At 41.2% G+C, this 26,159-nt stretch overlaps 3 protein-coding genes across 7 annotated transcripts in view; 2 read left to right on the top strand and 1 right to left on the bottom strand.

The window, feature by feature from the left end:
* The window catches only part of ADGRG2 (adhesion G protein-coupled receptor G2), a 79,436-nt gene extending 75,401 nt beyond the window's left edge, over positions 1-4,035 (top strand). The window contains exons 26-27 of the mRNA XM_054974265.1: positions 1,385-1,537; positions 2,217-4,035. Coding sequence (XP_054830240.1) covers positions 1,385-1,537; positions 2,217-2,401 — 338 coding nt within the window. The 3' untranslated portion in view covers positions 2,402-4,035. The remainder of the gene's footprint in view (positions 1-1,384; positions 1,538-2,216) is intronic.
* Positions 4,036-6,608: 2,573 nt separating this feature from the next.
* Positions 6,609-11,389, bottom strand: LOC129326224 (uncharacterized). The gene is made up of 4 exons (XM_054974387.1): positions 11,299-11,389; positions 8,677-9,314; positions 7,510-7,566; positions 6,609-6,716 (listed from the first exon to the last, which is right to left on the bottom strand). Exons 1-4 carry the CDS (start codon positions 11,387-11,389, stop codon positions 6,609-6,611), a joined length of 894 nt encoding a protein of 297 aa, XP_054830362.1.
* PHKA2 (phosphorylase kinase regulatory subunit alpha 2) overlaps positions 7,074-26,159 on the top strand; it is a 65,932-nt gene continuing 46,846 nt past the window's right edge. For 4 of the 5 annotated variants that reach the window (XM_054973185.1, XM_054973186.1, XM_054973187.1 and 1 more), the window contains exons 1-13: positions 7,074-9,276; positions 12,712-12,926; positions 16,452-16,610; positions 17,404-17,451; positions 19,376-19,544; positions 20,444-20,526; positions 21,158-21,238; positions 21,844-21,942; positions 22,344-22,490; positions 22,636-22,689; positions 24,082-24,204; positions 25,118-25,213; positions 25,937-26,044. In XM_054973185.1, the coding sequence (XP_054829160.1) occupies positions 12,849-12,926; positions 16,452-16,610; positions 17,404-17,451; positions 19,376-19,544; positions 20,444-20,526; positions 21,158-21,238; positions 21,844-21,942; positions 22,344-22,490; positions 22,636-22,689; positions 24,082-24,204; positions 25,118-25,213; positions 25,937-26,044 (1,245 nt within the window). In that variant the 5' untranslated portion in view covers positions 7,074-9,276; positions 12,712-12,848. Of the gene's footprint in view, positions 9,277-11,906; positions 11,933-12,711; positions 12,927-16,451; positions 16,611-17,403; positions 17,452-19,375; positions 19,545-20,443; positions 20,527-21,157; positions 21,239-21,843; positions 21,943-22,343; positions 22,491-22,635; positions 22,690-24,081; positions 24,205-25,117; positions 25,214-25,936; positions 26,045-26,159 lie in introns of those variants that run through there. The other variant, XM_054973184.1, reaches the window with a different exon arrangement.

Here is a 26,159-nt window from a genome sequence, read left to right as displayed (position 1 = left end):
TAATTAGACAGAACATTATTATTTCTTTTAGAAATTTTAATAAAGATCTTAATGATTTTATCCATTTTAGCACACTGCTGTACTTAATTTTTAGATATGTGTAAATTTAAAATTAATGTACTTATTCTTGTTGTATCTTACAGTTTACCTAGATACAAATGCTTATCTTGGATTGTTCCAGTAAGAATAGTAGCATATTAGACAGTATCAATAGTACTAGTAAGTCATTACCAAAGGAAGACACAAACAAGACAGTATAATTTTATGGAATAAGGCTGCTATAATTATTATAACTATTATTAGGAAATATTATATATCCAGAACTTCTACCCATTAATGTATATTGGTATATTTTAATGATATATCGATTTTATACTTTTAAACCATATTTTAGGGTAATGCACTTTTTGCTTCTGTGTTATGCCTTGACAAGCATTTTCAGGAATGGAAATCTATGGTATCACAGCATTCTTCAGTATTAGTCAAATTTGGTACTAATCAGCTTAGAATTTGAAGAATTGCTTTAATAACAATGAGTTATTATTATTATTAAAGATAGAGTACACTAAGTTGGATCCTATGGAACTTTTCTGTAATGGTGGTGTTTTCCTCCAGCACACATTGTCTTCCATTAACAACAACAACAACAACATTCAATTTATATACTGCCCTTCAGGATGACTTAACACCCACTCAGTGCAGTTTACAAAGTATGCTATTATTATCCCCACAGCAAAACACCCTGTGAGGTGGGTGGGGCTCAGAGAGCTCCCAGAAGCTGTGACTGACCCAAGGTCACCCAGCTGGCTTCAAGTGGAGGAGTGGGGAATCAAGCCCGGCTCCTCAGATTAGAGTCCCACACTCTTAACCACTACACCAAACGGGCTGTCTCATTAGCACAACTAGAGATGCCAGGGATTGAACCTGGGGACCTCTGTATGCAAAGCAGATGTTCTACCACTGGGCCATAGCCCCTTCCCCAAACTCTCGATTTCTAAATCCTCCCCCGATCCTCTTTTTCACCTTTTGCCCTGAAATAATGTTTTGTTAGCAAGCTTTGCTAACAAGGAACAATGTATAAATTTTATAAAGGATGCTAGAATTGTAGCATAAGGAGGGACACAGATTGTGATAAAATCCCAAATGCCAATGAGTGCCAAACTGAATACTCTTATTATAAACTAAAAAGAGCTAGTCTCATCAAAGACAGAATATGCAAAGTGTAAGTGATATGTTTGTAAACCTGGTAAAATACGATACATATAGTCATTACAAAGCATAGCATAACATGAAAAAAATAGTTTATTTAGAACTCAGAGTTTTATTGCATTTCATGGTGCTTTAACATACTACACTATTTTCAGTTATGCTATTTATTCTATAGATTGGAGTAGAACTGCTACTAATGGTTTAAAGAAGCAGAATGTTAACCAAGGAGTATCCAGTTCTTCCAATTCCTTACAATCAAACAGTAACTCTACTAATTCTACCACAATGCTAATGAATAATGATTATTCAGTGCTCACAAATGGGAATGGTATGTATACTGAAATAAACAATGGGTCAATTTATAATCTTTTCATATTAAAAGTGACTTACCATCTTGACAAATTAAAGGACAATACATCAATAATACTTGATCAATATATGATCAAATAATTTATAAAGTATATTGTTTGAACAAATATTATATGTAGCAGCATGGTTCTGGAATCCTTTTAATCCCTAATGTAAGATGTTAATTTAAATGCATTACTTTGTGTAAGCTCTTTTTTTTTTAACCATCATGTCATGGTTAAAATAAGCTATGTGATATTCAAATATATCAAAACAAGTTGGTTCGATGAAAATACTTTTTTGGCTCTTGGTCGCTAGGCAGAAGCAAACAGAATAATCCCATTTTAATGTAAAAGTAAGATTCTAAAAACTTCTGAATCTGCTTCAGTTCTTATGTTTGAGATGTGGCGGTTGCCTAAAACCAGAACCCTGAGAAAATGATCTAAAATTGTTCCTCATTGCACCAGTGAAGACTTCATTCACAGGGGAATTTACTACTGTGATTAAAACCAACCTACTCAATTGGGGAGCCATTGCTGATATTTCTTAAGGCCAATTTATGCCTTACTTTACTGACTTCAAAGTCATTTCATGGGGGGACAATGAGGGACAGTGACTTGTCATGGCTGAATTTTAAAGGATTTTTAAAAACATTTCAGGCAACATCCCAAGTGAGAAGAATGGTGTTTCTTTTAATGTGCAGAATGGTGATGTGAGGCTTCACGACTTTTCAGGAAAACAGCTCGTATTTCATGAAAATGATGATACAGACCCTAAAAAATCTCGCATTTCACTGAGAAAGACTTCAAAGAGAGGAAACCTGCATTTTATTGAACCCATGTGATTTTTTTAAAGTCGCTTTTGTTTCATAGTGTGAATACAGATATGTTTTAACAGTTTTAAATAATGTGAAAAGACCAAAAAAAAAAGGACATAATTTAATATAGAATAGTAAAGTTTAGGGCAGCCTTGGAATTTGAAACAGCATTAACTAAGATTGTCAGAGTTTTTATTAAGTTTTAATGTCAGTGGTACTTATTAACAAGGTACTTTAGATGCAGCATCATAGCTGTAAACCAGTTTATTTTTTTACTGAAGATGCTTTTGTAAGTTCAACATGCTGTTAGGAATAACTGCAAACAGTACACAATTATGTTGTACAAATATAAATAATTGTAAGTTAAACTTTAAAGCTCAAACTGAGTTTCATAATAATCTGTGATGCCTACACCTTCCTTTTAAGAGGTTGTAGTCACAGACAAATAGCACTGTATATAGGTAAAACAACATCTACTTTTTGATTATTATATAATTTTATATTTATTTCTTGTAAATTAAATTTAATATTCCTTTGTATAGAAAAAAGTTGTGTTGGGCTTTAAAACGTTATTATGATTCTGTACATAAGATTCTGTGCTAATTATTTCTTTTAACTGGAAATCTTATAAGTCTTTACACTCAAAATTTGCTCTGTAAGTGACATAACTCAAAACAGCCAGTACAAAAGTTATGGGAAGATATCGGACTGTAAATATGAAATTTATTGCTTCAAAAGCTCTGATTGCTTGTTTTTTTGGGTGCTGAATCTGAAGCCAGCTTTGCTTTATCCAAGACAGTTGTTTTGAGGAGAGGACGGTCTTCCTTCATTCGTGTGTGTGTGTGTAAAATCTGGACTCCCTCCCTACTGACCATCTACAGAGAGAAGTCCTCTATATGCCTACAGACTTCAAAAATCCAAATACAAGTGCAAGACTCACTCCACAGTCAATCATTGCATACACTATAGACTTGCTTGCCTTGCTCTAGGGACTTCACCAGATTGTGAGACTCATCTCACTCTTGCTTTGCCAAGACTCACAGAAACAAACCAACAGAATTTCGTATATCAGTCAGTAGTCCTCTACCAATTATCTGCCAGGATGTAGTGAAATGTCTTACACCCAAGAATGTATACCAAGATCTGCATGCTGTACAGGCTTGAGGTTACAAAGTGTCTCTTGCCGGCTGGCAGGGAGGAAAGAGAAAGAGATAAAGGTATGACTTACCTCCCATGTATGAAGCTATCCAGTTCCATAGAAATGCAAATGGTTCTCACCAGGATAAGGACAATAGTCTTGGTCACAACTTAGCTATAGAGCATCAGAGGCCAAAAGAAAAGAACAAACCTTCACTTTGGGATAGGAAGAGACAGAGGCTCTGGAAAGAATAGGCGGAAGATGAGAGAATAAAGGCCCTGGACAAGGCAGCCCAGTTCCACAGCTAAGAGAGGTGAACTGTCCCAGGATCATCCAGCACTGCATCTTGCTAAGGCAAGCCACCTCAGAACTGCCCAGCACTATGGTCAGATGAGGTGAACTGCCTGGGGCTGCCCAGCACTGCACCTCAGTGAGGCAAGCCTCCTCAGAACCATCCAGTGCCGCAGTGAGACCTGGGCTTCATGAGCCACAACAGGGCATCTCCAGGAAAAGGTAAGAAACAGGGGAGGCGAGGTTTCACAGAGGGAGCAAAGGGTGTTTGGGAGGGAGGGGGAAAGGGTAAGTGCATTTGGGACGGAGTAAATGGTAAGGGTCTTTGAGAGGGAGGAGATGAAAGGTAAAGGTCTTTGTGGAGTGCTTGGGAGGGCAAGCAACAGGGAAGAGTGGCTGGAACAACCATGGAGATGACTTTCCACAATCTGCAACATTTTGTTGCAGGACCTCCTTGTACAAATCTATACACATTTGTCATTTGTGACTTTGCTAGGACCCACTGTTTTGAGAATGTAAGTATTAATATTATTATAAATTAAATAATTTTTAACATCTTTATTCACTGGGGTTTAAAATAACTAAAATATTTTCTTGCATCCTAAACGAATAATAGTTATTTCATACTATCTGCACAGATGCACGGCCTTTCAATCAGTCTTCAATGTATTTAAATGGGAACATCTCCATGAGTATGCTACACTTCATATGCATAGTCCCATTCCAATTAATGCAGTGAAAATTTTTAGTTTTTTCTGATCTGATGTGCTACTTGCCTACCACATACCATAGTAATATGGCACAAATATGGTACTGATCCCTGGGAAAAAATGGCTGGTCCACTACATCAGTTAATTTGAGAAGCACTGTCATTGAGTATACAAGAAGGAGCGCTTCATCCCCTCAACGTGAGTGCAAGTAACAAGGAAGGCTTGAGTACATTTAAGTGGCAATGAAGCAGAGCGTAGCTGGGTTTATTCAACTCAACTTACGGCTATAATTGTATTCTCAGTCATTTCATAAACAATTATAGCCAGTAAAATCATGGACAGATATGTAGATTCTGAGAATCAGTGAATATCAGTGAATATAAGATTCAGGTACTGAAAGTGGTTGTCTGAAAGATTCAAATAAAAGATTAAAAGATAAACATAGTAAAATAAAAGATTTAAAATTAAAAAGATAAAAGTTGCTTAAAAGATTCAAATTTGATCACGCTTTAGTGAAATTTTAAGATGATTCACAGAATCAAAATCCCTCTTCTCAAATTGTCCTCTTCTCAAGTTTTCAATGTGCTTCCCATTCGCTGTGGAGTACTGTTTGAAATGCCTGTGGTGTTTAAAACAGCACCACCCTTTTTAATTTTCCCACCCAATTCCAGCATGTTATTTTTTGAACGTATATAGATTAGCAGTAGACCACTGTAATGATAAGTGTACCAGGTTCTCTGAATCCCAACTTTCATTTTTAAAAAAAGTCTCTGGTCACTTCTGTTGCAGAGATACGCCCTTTTCCTTATACCGCTGCAAAGGGCTAGAGACTTACTTTTTTAGAAAATGAAATCTTGGAATTTAGAGAACATCTATCATTGCAATGCTATAGTAATATTTTTGGGCAAAATTTTAAAAATATCCTGGTGGACCAGGGAAGGGGGTAGCCCATTAAGGGTGTGCAAAACAAAACAAATAAGCTGGAAATACACCCAGAAATTGCTGGTTTGGTTCATTAAATTGGCTTCCAGAATGGTGAACAAATTTGGGAAATAAAGCTGTAATGACTAAAAAGTGTGTTTTATTTCAGTTCTTACCACAGCAACAACGCAGGCAAGCACCTGGCTGCCAGTAGCAGGCAGCAGCATCTGTAACTGTTTTCTATAATGGCAACCAATCAGATCCCAAGGGACCAAACCTTAGCATAGCGTAATGCTGTTGGCAGGAAGGGGAATGTGCGTGTAGCGTTTGAATGCATTTTGTCTTTGCCCGCCTCCTGGGCAATGGTACTGGCATTGTCATTGAGTGGCTCATCTTCGTAAGGATCTATTTGCAAAAAGGCTTGCTTTGCACTAGGGAGGACAGCAGCAAGACAGCATGGTTCCACTGGTGTCGCCCTGCCAATCCCTTCGCAAGGAAAAGCCGGTAAGCAACCAGCATCCATGTAGGCATGCACTAGCAGGTTTAAGGAGAAAGGGGTCTCCTCTAGCATCTGAGTCCCCAGCTTCGACAAAGATTCATGTTATGCAGATTAGGGTGAAAATTGGAAATAATAACTAGAAGGAGAGCCATACCAAGGACCAAGGCACATGTGGACAGGGTTGCCCAATTAGTGCCCTTCTGTTGCTGTCCTTTGCTTAGGTACCACCACACCTAGCCAACTGTGACTGCAGAAGTCAACCTAAAATATGGTAATGAATCAAGAAGCACCAATAGATGCTTCATCTTGCCCAGAAAAGACTTCTTCATCTTTTCTGCACCCTGACTAAAACTGTTAACCCAGTGTTAAATGAGGGGAGATAGCAGGGCTGTGCACAGTTCCATGTGGGCACCGAAGTCTTTCTGCCTTCCCTCCTTTTTTTACTTCTCCCACCTTTCCTCAGGAAAAAGGCAACTGTTTCTTATGTCAGAGTGAGAAACAGTTGCTAGAATTCTGCAGAATTTCTATTACACTTAAGATAACAAATTTTAGTTAAAGAAAAATATCTTTCTGAGATAACTTAGGTTACCAACTGTGACAGGAGGGGGGATTAGTGGGAACAACCATGATTGTTTTATTTTGTGTGAGAATACATGACATTTAATAAAAACAATATTATCTTTGTGTTGGCATCATGTTATTTATTTTGGGAAACTTGGTCTGACTCTCCACCACGTACGTCACAGAGTAAACGCCAAATAACCAAGTATCCAGAGATTTTACCTGAAATGATGAAGAGTTACTATTAGAGTTATGCATGACTTCACTCCCTGATATTCTATGGTTAGCTCCACCTGTTGTGGCAGTCATTTTGTGGCTGGCTCTGCCTCCTGCGCTAGTCATGCTGTAGTTGTGCCAACTACCATGTATCAGAATTCCAAAGGAGCCTGCTGGCTCAAAAGGGCTGGGGAGACATTATAGTTTAAAAACCAGTGTATGCCCCTCCTGGTAATCACACTAGATCAGTGTGTTTCTGAACAGACTAGTAGGCAGAGTTTTTCCTAATCTGCTAATTAAGATTTCTACCCCTATCTGAAGAAGTGGATGTGAAACTCTTCCTTTCTATTCACTGTCGCTCCCTGAGGGTTCTTCTAGTTTCTTCCTACAAACAGGTTAAAAGTGGATTTGTGGATTTATAAAAAGGGATGTCACGTCGACTTATTCCTATGACCCTGGAAAGGAAGGAGGTGGGTTGTTACTCTGCACAGGGCTCTGTTGCAGGTGTTTATTATGCTCGGTAACAGCATTCCAAGGTGGTTTTCCAAGGTGGTTTTCAGCTACTTCTGTTGGCCGAACTATCCAGAGTGATCCTGGTGCTGTCAAAGTGCTTCTGACTCCATCTGAGAATGAGCATTTGGTCCTTTCATAGAGATTAGTGAAGAACCTTGCCCAGTGCTTTTTGGTTCATAAACAAATGAGATTTCTTCACTTGGTGCTTCCTCTGATATCAGACTTATTATACACTTCCATTATAGTTGGAGGAAACAATTGTCTCCGAAATTTATGCAAACGATACCTTTATTAGTTGGGTGCCCCCAACACTCTTCAAGCAGTCACAGACAGTCTGGATGTTCTGTGGAATTAGATTTGTATAGTTATGTGGCATATTTTAGTTGGAAATAAAAAAATACAAGAGAAAAATCCAGACCTAAATTTAACCTCCAGACAGGGAAAGCTGGTTCTCATGAACTGCAAGAAGTTAAATTTGCCAGACAAATGGGGCATTCAATACCAGGAGTATACAATACAAAAAAAGTACTAACTTTCCACAATGTTGTTTGGGTCGCTGGATAAAAATATTTAATAGACAAACAATGGAAATTCTGGGCATATTGTTAATAGCATATATGATTCCTTAGTACAGGTGGAGCTGAGATAGGGCTGAGGAGGCTGGCCAGAGCATGTGATGGAATGGTGCATACTTCATGGTCCCTAATGACATCATTTCCGGTTTACACTGGAAGTGATGGGGGTCTCAGCCTGGCCAATTCTTTAAGAATAAGTCCAATTCATAGCAAAAGTTAGCAAACCTGGCTCTGAGCCGCAAAATCATTTTCATTTCATTTTTTTTTCATTTATTAGATTTTTTTGTCTGCTCTCCTCATGGCAGGCTCAGAGCAGAGTAACAACCAGGTTAAAACACATTAAAACATACATAAAACACAAAATCACACAATGATAAAACTCAGTTCATACACTTAAGATTGTGGCCCCCAAAATATGCCCCACTCCATTAACACTCAAGGGGCGGGAGTGGAGAGAGCAGCCAGTCTGATGGAAAGCTTGCCCTCCCCCCCTCCCTCGGGACAGGAGGCTAGCGGGGAGACACCCTGCCACTGGACGCAAATCCTGCTGTTCTTCTGCAGATCAACACAGCTACCACCTAAAACTTTCTCCTAGAAGAGTTCGCACCCTTCCTAAGCCCTTGACTTCAGTGGGCTCGAAAGGGTAAAAGTGTCTTTTGTAACACACCGGGGTTGCCACTAAGAACACTTCCTTAACAACAAGGACTCACTGGGCTTTCTGGACATACTCGAATTGTCTGTATGTATGGGCTTATCTCACACACAAACTGGTAGCCAGGTGGAGGCGCTGCCCCACGCCGCTGGGAAATCTGGGTAGGGGCTTGAGGTGGTCCCCGCGCCGATCCCTTTCTCCTCCCCGAACAGCGCACAATACAAACCGGTGACCAGCATCCCTCTGCACCGGGCCCGGATTGTCCTGCTCTCAGTCCAAAGGGAGGCAGGTCCTGACAGCCACATAAAGAAACAGCACTTAAAAATACCAATGAAGCGGGCCGAACGTGCTTTTGAAGCAGTCTTTGGCGGGCCGAGTGCAGGAAACCGCCCTTGTCCTTTTCGGTATTTCGGAACGTCGGTCGATTCTCCCTCTGGCCCGGCGTAGCCCGCCTTCGGAGCGCGCCGATTGCAAAAGACGGGCTTGCGTCAGGCCCCCCGCGCCGCTGCCTGCCAGTAAATACAAAGGAAGCCCAGTTTCTCTGGCCGCCCCGGCGCTTGCCTGGAGACTGTCTCGCCGCGGAAGCGCTCGGCCGCTGGACAGGCCCCTGCGGGACTGCTGTCAATTGAAGGGCCGCGAGCTTTAGCCGGCGAAGCGCACGCGGGGCTTCCGACCCGGAGGGCGGATCGGTGTCACAGCTTCGGCTCCCGCGGGAGGCGACCTTGAGCCGGGAGTGTGGCCTATCGCTTCCTTTGGAACTGGCCAGAGAGCGGAGGAGCGGCACGCCGCCACCCCGAGAATGGAAAGCGACAGAGCTCCTGGGCAGGTGAGGGGTGGCCTCAGTCTGTCCGTCCGTCCCTCCTCCTGCTTGTGTGTGTTTATGGCCATTTTCTCCAGGGGAACTGATCTCTGTCGCCTGGAGATCGGGTGTCATTCCGGGAGATCTCCAGCCACCACCTAGAGGTTGGCACCTCTTGATTTTGATGACCTTCCAGGCCTTCTAAGTTCTTTTTTCGGATATAATGCTACACTTCTGAAATGCATCTTCTGTTTATGGTTGGGGGCAGGGAGGAAATGTAGAACGTAATACAGGAATTACGCTTTGGAATAATGGAAGTTGCCTATTGGGAATATTAGGGCACTGAAGTAAGATGATAGATATCAATCCACAGGGTGGATCAATGCACAGATTCCTGAAATAACGCTTTTTGCCAGTCTAGGTAATTTAATGTGTTTTCGCCTGGGTCCCCGTTTTATATGTTGAGTAGTGTTATAATAGTAGTACATTAAGCGACGAACATTGAGAAGGGTTCATGTTTTACCGGTAGAGTGTCTGTTGTGCCTGCAGATGCACCACAGAAATTCCCAGGTTCAGTTCCTGGCATTTTCTAGTTAAAGGGTGAGGTTCAAAGACCTTGATCTGAGGCCTTGGAGAGCAGCTGTCAGTCAGAGTTGACAGCAGGAACCTTGTTAAACAAGGAGTCTGACACAGTATAATCAAAAAGAGCCCAGTAGCACCTTTAAGATTAACCAATTTTATTGTAGCATGAGCTACTGGACTCTTTTTGATTTTGCTACTACAGAGTAACACGGCTAACTCCTCTGGATCTATGACACAGTATAAAGCAGGTTCATGGGATCATGAGCTCTAGATACTCTCATCTTTTAATTTTTAATATCTATCATATTTGACATCATAACTAAACCAGATTACTGAACACATTCACTAGCTTACATTAGAATGACCATTTCACCAATAAACAGGGTTTGAAGTTTGGAGACATCCAAAAGCTTTGTCAGACTTTCAGAGTGCTGAGGCAGGCATCCGTGGAAGTTCGGCACCCCGAGTGCAGTTGCCCTGGGTTCCCATCAGCTTGTGTTAGTCCGCAAGTCGAGTTCTGCAGTGTTTTCAGATTCAATCATTCGTCTGAAAGAGAGGAGAAGGAGATGAGGGTAGGGGCAGGAGACCCCGCTGGTTTAGAATGTTGTGGAGACCATTAATCTGGAATTGCTCAGCAGCCCTGCTGCTGCTCTTGCTTTCACCCCTGTCCCCAGTTGGAGAGACTTTCTCCTCCTGTTTATTCTGTGTTTGTGTGCTAGGGGTTTTATCAGGACAGTGTTTGCTATCCAGGCCAAACGGTTCTTTGTACATAAATAGGAGCCCAACACAGAAATGAGAAACTACTGATGACTCTTGGCACAGAAAAGAGTATGTGAATGAGATTCCAAGTGCGTGAGCGCATACCGTTGAAGGGACCAGGTCTGGTCAGTTATACTTTCCTCATTTCTTTAAATGGAACCAAGCATCAAATGTAGGGTTCAGCCTCCAATCTCCAGGAGAGCCCTAGAGTGCCCCTGGAATTATAGCTGATTTACAGAATACAGGGATGGCTGCTTTGAAGGGTGGACTATATGGTGCTATACCTTTGCTAAGATCCCTCCCGAGGTTCCATCCCCAAATATCCAGGTATTTACCATCCTGGCATTGGCAACCCTAATTGGACCTTATAGTGCAGCACTGTAGAAAGATTGTTACAGTAATGATGGCTAATCACATAGGTAAATTATAAGTGAAATGATATTTCATTCATATATAAGTACTGTTTCCTGGACTTGGGTTCAAATCCCAGTGATAAAGTTCCTGACATGATCCTGGGGACCAGCCCAACCTATTCATAGGGTTGTTATGAGGATGAGAGGGGAATGCAGAGGCTGCAAGAGTGAGGTAAGATTCACTCTTCATGTGATGAAGAATAAAATGGCAAGCCGTCTGTGCTTGCATTACAGGGGGAGTTAGAGGTTCTGGCCCCTATCTCTTGTGGTGGGCCACCTTAGCTACAATTTTTACCATCTCTCTCTTTGGCCATCTGCTTGGCTGAGGAGCGCTCTCTAGTCTCAAGCTCTACCTTGCTTTGTTTATTGAATTCAGATCCACACATGTTATGACTTCAGGTAGGATGTCTTTAGGCAGCTCTTCTGGGCTGCCCTGCCCCTCTCCTCCATCACAAGAGTCCTGAATCTCAGCTGCCTCAGAGTTTGCTACATAAGATTGGCTGAGAGAACTTTGCAGCCAAATGGAAATGCCTCACCAGTTTCTTTAAAAACATATCTGGAACAGTGTCAGGATCGCAAAGAGCCCTGTTCTCAAGGTGAGCAGTACACATTCTTGAAATCCAGTTGGGAATAAACAAGGGAGGGTTGGAGAGAAGCCAACACAAATGACTATGAGAAAGCACACATAGGAGGGCTGGATACTGACTATTTAAACTGGAGGCCCTGCTGGGGGACTGAGGGAAGAACTCAGAAAAAATGTTTGAGCCTGGCTGATTTCTTTACTTTATGAAGATGCAGAATGGGGGATAAAAGCAAGGGACAAATTCCTGAAAATTCTCTTCTGGCCTTGAAGGCCTCTGAGTGTCATTTGTCACAGTACAGAGAAGAGACGGCCTGTTGCAAAGATTTTGCTGATCAAAGGGAGTTTGGTTAGTGAAAGAATAATCTTCTTTGGTCGGCTCACGGCTGTCCTGTGTCACTCATTCTGTATCTCTGTTGATAGCCTTTTGCTGGCTGCTGGGTGAGCTCAGAAGTGGGGTGGTATTTCTCTTTCTGGACCAAGGCTCTTAGGTTCATTGTGAGAACAAAGGGAAGAGGGTTATTGCTAAAGGTTTGGGTTTTTGTGTTTTGGTAACAGAAGCCAAAAAATTATGCTCATAAGAACACAGATTTTGCTCTCTCATTTCAATGCAATGAATCAGGAGGTGGAGACCATTGGCCTTGGTACAGTTTGTAGTCTGAATTTGAAGAGGACATAAAATTCCCAAGCACTTTCCTGATCATTGTGTATATGCCCTTCTAAACCTGACTCACAATACTTGTGAAGCACAGAGCTGGGGATGTGGTCTATGATGACGCGGGGAGGAGGCTAATATTGAAATGAGTCAGGGGATGGGGTTTATAGGTTTAATTACCTTCTTTGAACACTGCAAGCATTTATTCATATTTGGAATAATTTTCGCTGTATGTGTAATTACCATAGGGGAAAGAAATGGTGTTTGTATGAGGATTATGTAGGGTTTGCTTCTAGTTATGATCCTGTGTATGTTTATTCAGAAGTAAGTCTCAACAGTTTACTCCTGGTTAAGTGTGCATAAGATTGCTGCGTCTGTCATTGCATAGTCATTTTGACTATGGATTGTATGTAGGCAAAAGGGATAACTCCTCCGTAATTCCTGTTTTGTTGACTGTTTATTTTGGAACAAAGATGCCTGTTGCCAACAAGGGTCACAGTTCAGCTTTCTGATGGACAAAGAAGTTGAAACTGCTGAGGGCTGCTAGAGAGATCCAGGCTCCCTCCAGCCAGACACATTTTTCCTCTTGAAGAACTAGAAGACTTTGGAGATGAGGAGCAGGAGCAACTCTGGAGTCCGTTTAGATGGCTATGCTCGGCTGGTTCAACAGACCATTTTGAGTCACCAGGTCAGTGCAACTCCAACAGCCTATGCTTCACTTTTTATACTCTTTTTTTTACATCATTCATTGCAAACTAACCCTCTGCTCTGCCCCCTTGGATGTTTAGATCGTACTTCAGGTACATGTGTAGAATATTTGGGGAGGACAGAATCATTTACAGAAGGCTGATTTTAAAAACAAAATTGCATGAGGACAAGTATTTGTGGATAGATGCCGGCATATTACAAATAAAACGATTTTACTAAGCAGTTTAGTTCACAATAATTCTTTGGTGGTGTGTTTCCAATAAGACTACATAAAATAGCAGGTAAATATAGTGCCAGGCAGGAACCTAGCTTACAGAGTAATTCTCTAGGTTTCTTAGAAAGGTTTTTGAAGGACATGAGTGGGCCTGGAACAGTTTAAAGGAACTGGCAGCTTCCCAAGCCAAGCAGTGGGATATACTCTCCCTTCTTTAAGGTGACAGCATGTGCCGGGGGGTGGGTGGGTGGGTGGGTGGAGGGTGTATGCGCTCATCTTCGGTCCTCCATGATCTTCCAGTCGAGTGAGCATTGGCAGCAGCTGCTCCTGGTTTTGAATTACCAGTCGGACTTGTGTCCTCCTCACTCTTTACTCCTTTTTGTGTGAGAACGGTTGCTTTCAGTGTTCTCATTCTGTCTCCTGCCTCAAACTTCTCTCTGGCTTTTCTGGGTGTGATCTCTAGATGTAGCAGGCATTGATTGTAGTTGAGAATGTTTGGCCTGTTGCCATCTATGGAGGCATATTTTTCTCCAATTCTTATGTTTCAGCACATTTCTTATAACATACAGATAAGTTTGTATCAGTAAATTCTTTTTAACACTATGTTCATGTAGTGTGACAGTACATACTAGTGTAAACAACAAAGCATTTTTCCAGATATACTGTCTTGTTAGTACAGTTTAATGATAGTAGTAATTAATAGTAGTACTATTAATACTCACAATAATTAGTACTCTGGATGCATAGTAAGATTTTTTTTATCACCAGTTCCCCTGATATTAAACATAGTGCCTCAGTGGCAAATGCATGTCTATTTCACATAAGTGTACCTGTGTGTTGGTACATGGTAGACATGCCTTTTTCTACATGGAAATGATCTGACTATTTGAAAATCATCCTGATTGACATGGCCTTTAAATGAGATGCTGTCCTTAATAAAACTGGTTTACCCATAGCGTCATTCCATTTATTTTAATTACTTCTGGCATCTGTGACAGTGTAGCTAAAAAAGGAACAACCTTGAGCTTTATGATAACTGGTATGTAGAAAGAGCTAGATCCAGGTTTAGGTTCCTAGTTATGCATAGATTTCATGCTTGGTTCTGTCAATGGCTTGTCAAGCTATTTATCCTAAGCTGAAGACTTCTGAGTCTAGAAAATTGCAGAGTCTTGAGATAACTTTCATTTAAATAGCCGAGTCTAGAGATAAGAGTGGGGAATAGGGGTGTGCAGTTCGGTTTAAAATGTGGATTAAAATACTGAATTTTGGCTGATTTGGTAAATCCAGATATTCCAAATCAAAAAACAAGTATCCTGATTTTTTGACCAAGTTTTCAGTAAAAATTTGGTAAACTTCGGTCTTTATTTTTTATGGGAAAAATCACTCTGGGGGATATCCGGTGGGGTAGGGGAGTCATTTTTCAACTATACTTCACCAAATTTTCTAACTGTCCTCTAAAGAACCCCCAAGTTCCATGAAGATTGGACTCTGGGGATCGATGTTATAGGCCCCCCAAAGAAGATGCTCCGCCTACTCTCCATTATTCCTATTCAGTATTGAGCCTTGGGCTCAAGTGATTTCAGCCAGGCAGGGGTTTCAGCTCATGATGGTAACTTTATTGCAGAGTAATTACTACTCTGTGTGGCTCCCGAAAGCCCAATATATACACTCCAACTACACCCCCTTTCAGTAACTCCCCCAATAAGAGCACAGGCACTAGGGTCCTTTATTTGCATGCACTGAACAAAAGACAACATGTTTACAAGGCAGCAGTTGGCTCCTGTACTGGAAGAACGATTGGCTGCTGCTAATCCTATTTCTCAATTGGATTGGATACCTAAGGAGCCCTGCTTTACTCAAAGCTAGCCCAATATATAACAATTCCTTCTGGGGGAAAATATGTGGGGGCTATTTGGGGGTCTGGGAGTGGCATTTTTAAGCAAACTATACCAAATTTTATGTATTGTCGAAGGCTTTCACGGCCGGAGAACGATGGTTGTTGTGGGTTTTCCGGGCTGTATTGCCGTGGTCTTGGCATTGTAGCTCCTGACGTTTCGCCAGCAGCTGTGGCTGGCATCTTCAGAGGTGTAGCACCAAAAGACAGAGATCTCTCAGTGTCACAGTGTACATTCAATTTCAATGACATTTCAATAAACAATGCAATTGGGTATATAAATACAAATTTGCAAAGCTTTAAAACTAGTGCAAATCTTATACAGAGTTGAAGAAATGCTGAAAAGAGCATAAGCAGTTCTAAGACTGACGTTAAACAACATATAAACTATCCAATAGGATCATACTTACAGCAATAGACAGTACGTAGAAGTAAAGTCTATAGCCCCTATCCCTTTATTTATGCATCTCTTTCAGACCACTTCCCTACAGTACAGCCCTCCTATCTGAGTAAAAAAGGCCTCTTGAATAATTCAGTTTTGCATCATTTATGGAAAGCTAGGAGAGTTGGAGCTTTCCTGACCTCTTCAAGTAGACCATTCCATAGGGAAGGGGCAGGCACAGACAATGCATGTGTATGAGGGGAACCTGTTGATTTTGCCCAAGTGCAAAGTGGCACCTGTAGAAGGCCCTGTACAGATGAGCGAAGCTGCCATGGCAAGCCCTTCAGGACAACTTAATGCCCACTCAGAGCGGTTTACAAAGTATGTTGTTATTATCCCCACAACAGCAAACACCCTGTGAGGTGGGTGGGGCTGAGATAGCTCCAGAGAGATGTGACTGATCCAAGGTCACCCAGCTGGCTTCAAGTGGAGGAGTGGGGAATTAAACCTGGTTCTCCAGATTAGAGTCCTGCGCTCTTAACCACTACACCAAACTGGCTCTGGACCAAGGCCATGAAGAGCTTTATATGTGGTAGCTAGTATCTTGAACTGAGCCAGGTAGCTGATAGGCAGCCAGTGGAATGACTGCAGAATGGGAGTAATATTCACACTCCTCCTAGCTCCTGATAACAACAACAACATTTGATTTATATACCACCCTTCAGGACAACTTAATGCCCACTCAGAGCGGTTTATAAAGTATGTCATTATTATCCCCACAACAATAATCACCCTGTGATTATATATAGTTCACTCAGTAATCCTTACAATGACTAGGCCAGTTGTAGCTGTATGCATATAAAAAGTTGTTTTAGGCTTACTTAAATCCACTGGTTCAGTTTATGATAAAATTGATATTTGAATGGCAAGCTTCCTGGTTCATAGTTCAACCACTTAGCCTTTGCAGTAGGTATCACCCAGTTAAAAAAAATATTTCCATTTGTTTATTTTTCAGAACCCAGTTACAGGGCTGCTGTCTGCCAGCACAGAGCAAAAGGATGCCTGGGTCCGAGACAACATTTACAGCATTTTGGCTGTGTGGGGTCTGGGGATGGCCTACAGGAAGAATGCAGACCGGGATGAAGATAAAGCCAAAGCTTATGAACTAGAGCAAGTATGTCTTTAATTGCTCACTAATTAATTTATTTTAAGGACCAGCTTATATTATTTACTCTAGAGCAATATGCAGTGTTTACCAATGGTTTGACATATCTGTTGTCTTAGCTTATGACGCATCTCATGAAGTCATATAGATGGGGTTATGGATTGAGAACTGAAATGCGGTAAGATCAGTGCTGAGTTGATGATATTTAGAAAACTCCTTCTTTGTGGATATAGCTATTGGATGAGCCATTTCACATTGGTTCCCTCAACCCTCATGCATATGAGAAGAAATAAAGATTCTGTTACGCACAGTGATGAGAAAGAGTTCTTAGATATGAATGGATTCTCCTAAAGTAATCTTAATGTGGGCTTGATCCAGGCCTTACTTAGCTTATTCTAAGCTCAGGCGTATTCTGAGCACCAGGCCTCTTTGTTTATTCAGTGATACCCCCGGAAATATGACAAGACCTGAGCACACTTCCTTCTAAACCTGTTAGCAGGAGATATAATGAAAAGGGCTATAGTAGCAGGAGGATACTAGGATGCTCTAGTGTAGAAAGAATATTTCTGATACCAGGATTCGGGGGTGGTGGTAGGATTACATTTTCAAGGGGGCTTGATACCCACAATGCTGCTACAGGGCTTAATGAAGGATGTAGAGCCTTTCTTATTTCCAGATTGAGTCCAATACTACCTTAAAGGCCAACACGATTTTCAGGGTATAATAAGCTTTCAAGAGTCCCTTGTCATTTATCTGATGCGAGTGACAAGATGAATGTTTTCTTCTAATTATATTCCTACAGAATGTTGTGAAACTGATGAGGGGACTTCTGCAATGCATGATGAGACAGGTAAACTAACAAACAGGGTTATTGCCAGTGGCAGGGCCGAATCTCGCAGTACAGCTGCAGTTTGGGATATGAAGGGCAGGAGGAGAAGATGAGAATATGGATGAATTGTTACTTGCACTTGCCAAATTTATGCTTTATTTATTTCATTTATCTTCCACCATTCTCTCTCTTGCCTTTGAAACCACTCCAGTTAGAAAACTGCACATATCGTTATGTGCCAACTTGGGCATTATTAATTATTTGAAATTAATGACAATAATCATTAAAAGGAATATAAAAAGCATAATCCATAAGGGATATTAAACTGCTTGAAATGATTGTTTTATTCACACACCATGTCTTACTGAGGTAAAGCTTTGACACTATTCCTGCTGCTGTTAAAACCAGGGCTTTTTTTCAGGGGGAACGCGGGGGAACGGAGTTCCGGAACCTCTTGAAAATGGTCACATGGCTGGTGGCCCCGCCCCCTGATCTCCAGCCAGAGGGGAGTTGAGATTGTCTTCCGCGCCACTGAGCGGTGCAGAGGGCAATCTCAACTCCCCTCTGGCTGGAGATCAGGGGGCGGGGCCACCAGCCATGTGACCATTTTCTCCGAGGGCAACCCACTGAGTTCCACCACCTCTTTCCCCCCCAAAAAAGTCCTGGTTAAAACTAAAAGCCAAGTGGTGAGGGGAGTAGATTGCTTGACTGCTTTGAAGTTGCTTGGAAGGGAATGGTTTGTTTGTGCTGTGGCATGCAGAGTACTGTTGTCACAGAACGAAGGTAGCAGGCTGTGGGGAGGGACCACATTTATTTCCAAGTGAGCATCTTTGCATCTTGATTTCTATGCAAAGAGCAAACAAGACATCAGTCATCATTCCTTTCCTAATGGATTTTGTTGGGATAAAATTAAGTTGCTTTAAAAGATAGTTTGAAAGCAAAGAGACTTAATTTTCATTCAGAAAATAAAATTTAACTTCAGTTACTTTAGAAAGAGCAAATTTACATGGGACCAGATCCTCCTTTCTGCTAAATTGGCATTGCTAAAGTACTTTCGAGGAATGAATCTTGCTTTGAAGGAGGAAGTCCCTTCCATTGAAGCCAGACTCTTCCCTCTGGAACAGCACTATAATCCTAAATATAGAGTTACACTGGTATAAATCCATTAACATCAATTGGCTTAGACGGGCACAACTAAGTTTAGGACTGCACTGCAAGGCTTCTTTACTTTACAGAAGGGCACAAAATGCAGCCCGTGGTCAGGAACTGAGAAGCTTTGTCCAATATTGATAATTCAGAGTATTTTTTTAATCCAGGATCATCTAAATCTTCCAGAGAGTAAACTGTGTTAATCTGATGCAGGTGTCTTTGGGCACTTGTTATTCTTGAAATTGTCACAAACCTCCTGTTTTGCTTCAGCTAAATCTTAGATTTATTTGAATGGGCAAGGAATGCTATGGTATATTAGGCACAGCATTTTGCCCACGATTTTGGAAACTATACATTCTTGTTTGGTTGCTGAGAACTAAGAACGCTGTGCTGCCGGCCTCAAACGCTGACAACAATGTTGGTTCCTTTTTTAGTAATGCCAGTGCTCATGAAGTTTTGCAAAGTGCCCTGCCCCTCAGCAATCTCATTAAACCTTTATTTATTCATTTATGTTCTAAACAATCAAAGACTAAAGCAAGTTTAAGTTAGCGTCTTGGGAACAAATGATGATATTTTTGTAGACCACTGTAGGAATGTTAAATTTTTATGTAGCTCTACACAAGATATTTTGATTGAGAGAAAAGTTTTATCAGTAAGCACAACATGTGTTCTGATGAACGTGAGTTTTAAGTCTGTGAAATTAAACCCTACAGGGTTATTTGTTAGATAGAAGCTGTGATTCTGTAAATGATTGTCCTTTAGGAGCCTCTTTCAAAATGTTCTACGTTTTTTATAGGTAGATAAGGTTGAGAAGTTCAAGCACACACAAAGTACCAAGGATTGCCTACATGCCAAATATAACACCGCCACCTGTGGGACTGTAGTGGCCGATAACGAGTGGGGGCATCTGCAAGTAGATGCAACTTCACTTTATCTTCTCTTCCTGGCTCAGATGACAGCCTCTGGTAAGTTAAAGGGAGCGATTTGGATTTTTAAAGACAAAGGTGTTTCAATCAGCAGATACTCTTTTGTGTGTGTGTGTGTAAGTGCCATCAACTCATAGCGACACCATAGGGTGGTTTGCCATTGCATGCCTCTGTGTACCAACCCTGGACTTCCTTGGTGGTCTCCCATCCAAATACTGACCAGGGCTGACCCTTCTTAATTTCTGAGATCTGATGAGATCAGGCTAGACTATACTCCTTTACTGCCTGCTAATTACAATATTACCCTACTTTAGAAAGAGACTCCAGAGGCAATATTATAATACTGATAATTCTGAGCTATTTCAATTCTTTAAATTATGTTTAAGTAACTATGAAGGATTCATTGTTTTGCAAGGAATAGCACCTACTCATGCATGAATCCTTTCAGTTTCTGTTACTGAGCGCAAGTAAGTGCATATTTGTGAAGTGTTACCAAGGACACGCATCCTACAGATGAATGACTGACTGCCCACAAAACAGACGGTTGTTTCATCACTTACTATTGTATCCTTTAAAAATATACTGTTGCTTAAGGAATTTTCCTTACTTAAATGTTCAACTGGCCTGTAACCAAACACAGAATAAACAATTGTGGGTCTGGTTCACACAGTTCTCAGGGTCTGATACTTGAAAGCAGGATTATATCCTGGAAAACTGATCCATGACAGAGCTAAACATATATTGTCCTCTGGATGATATTTTTTACCAAATAAAGCTTACCTTAATGCTTGAGGGTAAAAAGAAGTTAGTGAAAAATATGGACCAAAAAAAGGATTATTTCATATAATGTTAAACTATACACAGGTGCAAACTCAGTGGGTCGAAACTGTTTCTGAGGTTTATGTGAGACAGCATAATTGTTATTCTTTCTTAATTAGGACTGCGTATTGTGTTCACACTCGATGAAGTTGCATTTATACAGAATCTTGTGTTTTACATAGAGGCTGCATACAAAGTTGCTGTAAGTATGTTCAAATTAGTTTTCCATTTATTATTTATCTCAGATAAATGTTATGAATATCTTGAATCATTCACCAAACCCCGGGAACCATTACTTTGTAATGGTAATTACAATACGTAAAACAGAAGTTATGGAAGAAATAAACATTGGCAATAACGTGAATCAATAAATTACCTGATTTTTACAATATTGAAAGAGGTCTTAAAATGACTGGATATTATCTTCATAGATACAAAGCACGAACAAACAATCAAATGAATGTGGAGAACTAGTCAAAGGGCATGTCAATAAAGTTATGTTATGGGATGAAACAGACTTACGGTGAAATCCTAAGACGAGTTACTCCCATCTAAGCCATTGAAATCAATGGGCTTAGACTGGAGTAACTCTACTTAGAATTTCACTGTTAGCATCTAAAATTTTCATTTAGGAGAAGTATAAGAGTATGAGTGGAAATGATAGGTTCTTCGTTGTCCATCTTTCCATTAAGACAAGGGAATGATCCAAAACTTCATGGAAAATACTGTCCATCTCCATTTGCAATAGCACAGGGACAGTCTACTGCAGTTTTTGAATAACTCTGGATCTGAGTTTTGGACATTTATCTGCTTTCTTCATTCTTTTGTTTCAGGATTATGGCATGTGGGAACGTGGCGATAAAACCAACCAGGGCATCCCTGAACTGAATGCAAGTTCTGTTGGAATGGCCAAAGTGAGTATGTTTTATGTTTTCAATAATGGTCCAGTGCAAAACTTCTGCTTCTGCTAGAACTCTTACTCAAGCAAAAACCGGTGATAGCCACTTATACTAAGCCAGACGTATTCTATCTGAACTTCTGTTTCCACTTGCACATCTTGTGCAAGCAATTTCTGGGCACTATAATATAAAGGAAGGAAAGCACTAGGTGTTGCACAAGATCTTGCTCAACAGAATTACACTAAGTCCATTTATGGAGCTTTCATGAAGTAATGCATGAAACAGACCAAGCTCAATGGCCTTGATCAAAACTGTATACTAAGAGCTGGTTCCTGAGAACACTTGCTTAGAAGTGTGTCCCATTGATATCCATGGGACTCATTTCCAAGAGAATATGGGAGAGGGGGAACCACCAGGAGCAGGATTTCGGGGGCCATTTGGGGATGTGGCGGGGGGGAGGAGCTGTGAAAGTCACACTCCTCAGGTAGAACTCCTTGTTCCATCTGTGGAAATGTGCCATTGGATCCACCCTAACAATTGTATTAATATTTGTCAAAGTAAGTTTCATTTGTTACTGAGATTATTGACAAGATTCTGAACAAATATGTATGTGTTTGAAGGCTGCCTTGGAAGCAATTGATGAATTGGACCTTTTTGGAGCTGGAGGAGGACACAAGTCAGTAATTCATGTTCTTCCAGATGAAGTTGAACATTGTCAGGTAACTCTGAATCTCTTTCCACTGAAGGTACTGTAGCTGTAACGGAGAACCTACCATTTAGAAAGCTCAAACTAAACAACTGTGATTACAAGCAGCATATAATTCTCAGCTATGGAAGGCAAGGGTCTGTGGGTATAAGTATTCCACGGGAGATGGTGGGAAACCTCTGGCATTACTGCTGGTTTATGGCCTTTTTCTGGTGCTAAATTTACCATTGGTCGATGTACTATACAGAAGCAGTGATCTCTGGTGGGTGAAAATAGTTTGCAATTTGGTTTGAGTATGAGCAGGGTATTCTTTGTGTCTTGAATAAAACACTTTGAAACACACCAGTTGTTTTAATGTTCTCTTTGTTTTGTCTTGTCTTGTTACATATGTGTGTGTCTGTGTTTTCTGCTCAGTCTATTCTATACTCCATGTTGCCGAGGGCATCCACATCAAAAGAAATTGATGCCGGCCTGTTGTCCATTATTTCTTATCCTGCTTTTGCTGTGGAGGACATGAATGTTGTTAATGCAACTAAAAATGAAATTATCACCAAGCTCCAGGTAAGCTCCAGAAAGTTTAAAAAAACTTTCTTGGATTATTTGCTGAGTAATGCTTGTGTGTGTCTGTACACACACCACACACACACACTCATACATACACAACAATGAACTGCTCACCCAGTAAGCATTCTGTTTGTCTTTACAGGGACGATATGGCTGCTGCCGTTTTCTTCGAGATGGATATAAAACACCAAGAGAGGTCCTGCTTTTTAACTGTCACAATCTTATCATTTGCTACATCACACTGCTGCCTGTCAGCAAAATTGGGAAAGTTACAAAATCATGCAGAGCACAGGATCAAGCATGCAAATGTTTATACGTAAACAATAAACATTCTGATGTATTTGCAACTTTTGTTGTTAGAAGTTCTAGGCATCATCCAGCCAAAATTAAATTCACCACTACCACTGACTTGAGGGCCAGAATTACATATATGCTCAAATCTTTCCCACTGAAATGAATGGGACATAAAGAATCTTAGCTTTGGCAGAGTTTAGCCATTGATTTCCCCAAGCTCAAACAATAAGAGCCAAGCTACAAGTGACGCCTTACACAGGTTGGACACTTGTCAGCTTCCCTCAAGTTTTGATGGGAAATGTAGGCGTCCTGGTTTTACAGCTTGGCTCTCCATTAGAGCTGCAGGACCAGGATGCCTACATTTCCCATCAAAACTTGAGGAAAGCTGACAAGTGTCCAACCTGTGTCAGGCATCACTTGTAGCTTGGCTCTAAGTCACTCCAGTGACTTCAGCTGTCCATGCTCTGCTGATGCATCCAATTCAGCTTGCATTCTGAAATCTGGGCATTGACTGGTTTGCATGAACAAGGAAGAGGAGAAGCTCACCGTGAAAGGAAGAAGAATGAACAGGGAGCTCATAAGCTTGAAGCACATCCCTGATCTTTCAATCCAGGCTTTAAAGTGTCAGGATTTCTGTACTGGCCCAACACAGCATACAATTTTCAGATTGGTTGTGCCTCAGTGTACTATCAACCCTTCTACACCACAACTTTGACTGAACAATGGCTGTTTGTAATCTCCTTGGCAAAAGAAGCTGTAGTGAATTGGCATTCTTCCCCATTCAAGCTAATGTGGATTTATGAGGTTATAGGTGATCTTATATTGCTTCTGTCATCTTGTATTGCTGTGTCAGAGCAGTGGCAGCTGATTTTATTTGTGAAAACTTAGTTACTCTGCACATGCTTTGGTTGCAGTGTTTTTCAAGAAAGGATTAGATGCTTGGGAATTTTTCTTTGTGAAAGTAACTTGACTTAATTATCAAATGCTTTACAGGACCACTTCCTTAAGACATTACCTCACTTAATTTTGTAGCACTATCTTTTTTCAGTAGCTTGAAGACTGCAATTGAATCTTGCTATGTTTGTGTCTCTAGACTGAGTTCAGGTTGCCAAACTTAGTGTTCTCCTTAAAAAGCTGGTACTGTGCACAGCAACATGGGGGAAATTCCATCCACACCAGCCTGAGCTCATGGGAGGAGGGGCAAGACAAGTATGACTCATAGAGATGGAGGCTGTCCTATGAAGTCTTAGTGAAAGAACAGTAATGAAGCATGCAGTTTTTTTTCTATCTCTAGGATCCAAACAGATTACACTATGATCCTGCAGAACTCAAACTATTTGAGAATATAGAATGTGAGTGGCCTGTATTCTGGACGTATTTCCTAATTGATGGTGTGTTTAATGGTGACAGAATTCAGGTAAGAGAAACAACAAAAACAGGGCTAAAGCTGTAATGAGCAGTGTGATAGCTGTCCATAAGACTCTTAAGCTGCAGTGCTTGGGCAGGAAGTGATGAGCAGCCTTATCATATCCCCCTACCCCAATCCCACCTCCTCTAGCTCCTCTGACGGAAAAGAGGCATCATGGCATCAAACTGCCAGTTGGAGTAGACAAATGCTAGGTTAGGTAGGCAAGGGGTGGCAGCTTCATACGTTCCCTTTGGGCAGGCTTATGCTGCAAGTCAAGCAGGACAGAGCTAGGCTAGCTTGGCTCCTGTTTGCTTCCGAAAGCTCAGCATTATGTATATACACGGTTGAGAGGGGCCATGCCTCCCTCCCACATACCTCTTAAGTCCATTGCTCAGCACTTCTACACTGCATACAGAGCGTTAGTGTGGTGGAGGGGTTTAAGGAGTTAGACTAGGTCCAGAGTGACCCAAGTTCAAATCCCCACTCACCAGGAAACTGTGGGTGATTGTGGGTTTGGTCATGCTAGTTTACACCAGGGAATGGTTATGAGGATAAAACGAAAGAGAAAAGAACCTTGTGCACCACCCTGACGTCTTTGGAGGAGGGGTAGGGTGTGTTTGCACGGATGCAGCAGTGCTGGTGTGAGTTTGGCTGTATGTCCACCCCTGTGCTTTTCATAGCAACGTGTAGCATCAGGCTCTTACAGTCACTGAAGTTAATGAAACTAACCAAGTAAATGGATGTAAATATTGTCTTGGATTGTGGCCTTTTGTCTTCTTTCAGATGACAAGACTTGACACAGCAGGTTTGGTCTAGGATTCAGTTTAAGGCAGTGATTTTCCCTGCTGTATAGCATTTTCTTTCTTTCTCCTCCTAATTGTATAAGAGCATGAGCTTCAAGTACTTGTTTTCTACTCCCCAGGTACAAGAGTACAGAGAAGCCTTGGAAGGGATACTCATAAGGAAAAAAAATGGGATTCTTCTGATGCCAGAGCTGTATGCAGTTCCTCCAGATAAGGTATTTTTAAGACTGAGCAAACCTTCAACAGGGCTCCCTTCTGTGGTACTTTATAATGAACCTGTGGAGGTTTTTATTGTGTTCTTTTAGATGACATATAGTCAGTATTGATGTTATAACACATTAGCAAAAGAGGGAGACTGAGATTTGCAGAGAGGGAATATGGAAATAATCTCTGCTTTTCACAAAGGGAAAAGTAAGAACATATCCATAATGGTGGTTGCACCTGGAGATCAGGTTAATTCTAAGACTGATTGGGTCATATAGGATGGCTGCAATATCAGGTGATGATTTGCACACATAGCCTTCTTCAGGGAGGCCTATATGTAGAGAGAAGACATGTGTAGGTAGAAGCCAATACATTAAAGGCTGAATATGCTTGCCCTACCCCTGCCTATATGCAGTTGCTAAACTGTGGGCATGACATTGACGTATGTACTAAGTGCAGTTGGAAACATTTGAAAAAGCAGTATTCCCAGTATGTATACAGTTTGTATATGTGTAGGCAGTGTGCCCACATTCTAGCATCCTTGTGGAACTGGGGGCAGCTCCTGTCTATATATGCCACCTATAGATGGCTTGTCAACAGGCCATCAAAGGTTTACTTTTGACTATAAATTCATATCCTCATAAACAGAATGCTTTGCCATAGAGTCAGGTCACACACTCAGCAGCCAATGAAGCATAGAAGAACTGGTGTTCATTCTTTGTTTTATTTGCCAGGTGAATGAAGAATATGAGAATCCTCACACAGTGGACCGTGTCCCAGCTGGGAAGCTACCTCATCTGTGGGGCCAATCCTTATATATCCTCAGTGCCCTCCTAGCAGAGGTAGTCTTTTTGTTACTAGCAAAATGCACTTGTGGCAGTCTTCATTGAGTGATCCTGTTTATATCAGCTATGGAAATCAGAAACCTTGAGGGAAGATGCTGGGGGAAGGTGACCA

This window comes from Eublepharis macularius, chromosome 3 (assembly GCF_028583425.1).
Source record: "Eublepharis macularius isolate TG4126 chromosome 3, MPM_Emac_v1.0, whole genome shotgun sequence".
In the NCBI taxonomy this organism is placed as follows: Eukaryota; Metazoa; Chordata; class Lepidosauria; order Squamata; family Eublepharidae; genus Eublepharis; species Eublepharis macularius.
The sequence above is the reverse complement of the archived record's forward strand: the minus strand, read 5'-3'. Positions and strand labels throughout refer to the sequence as shown.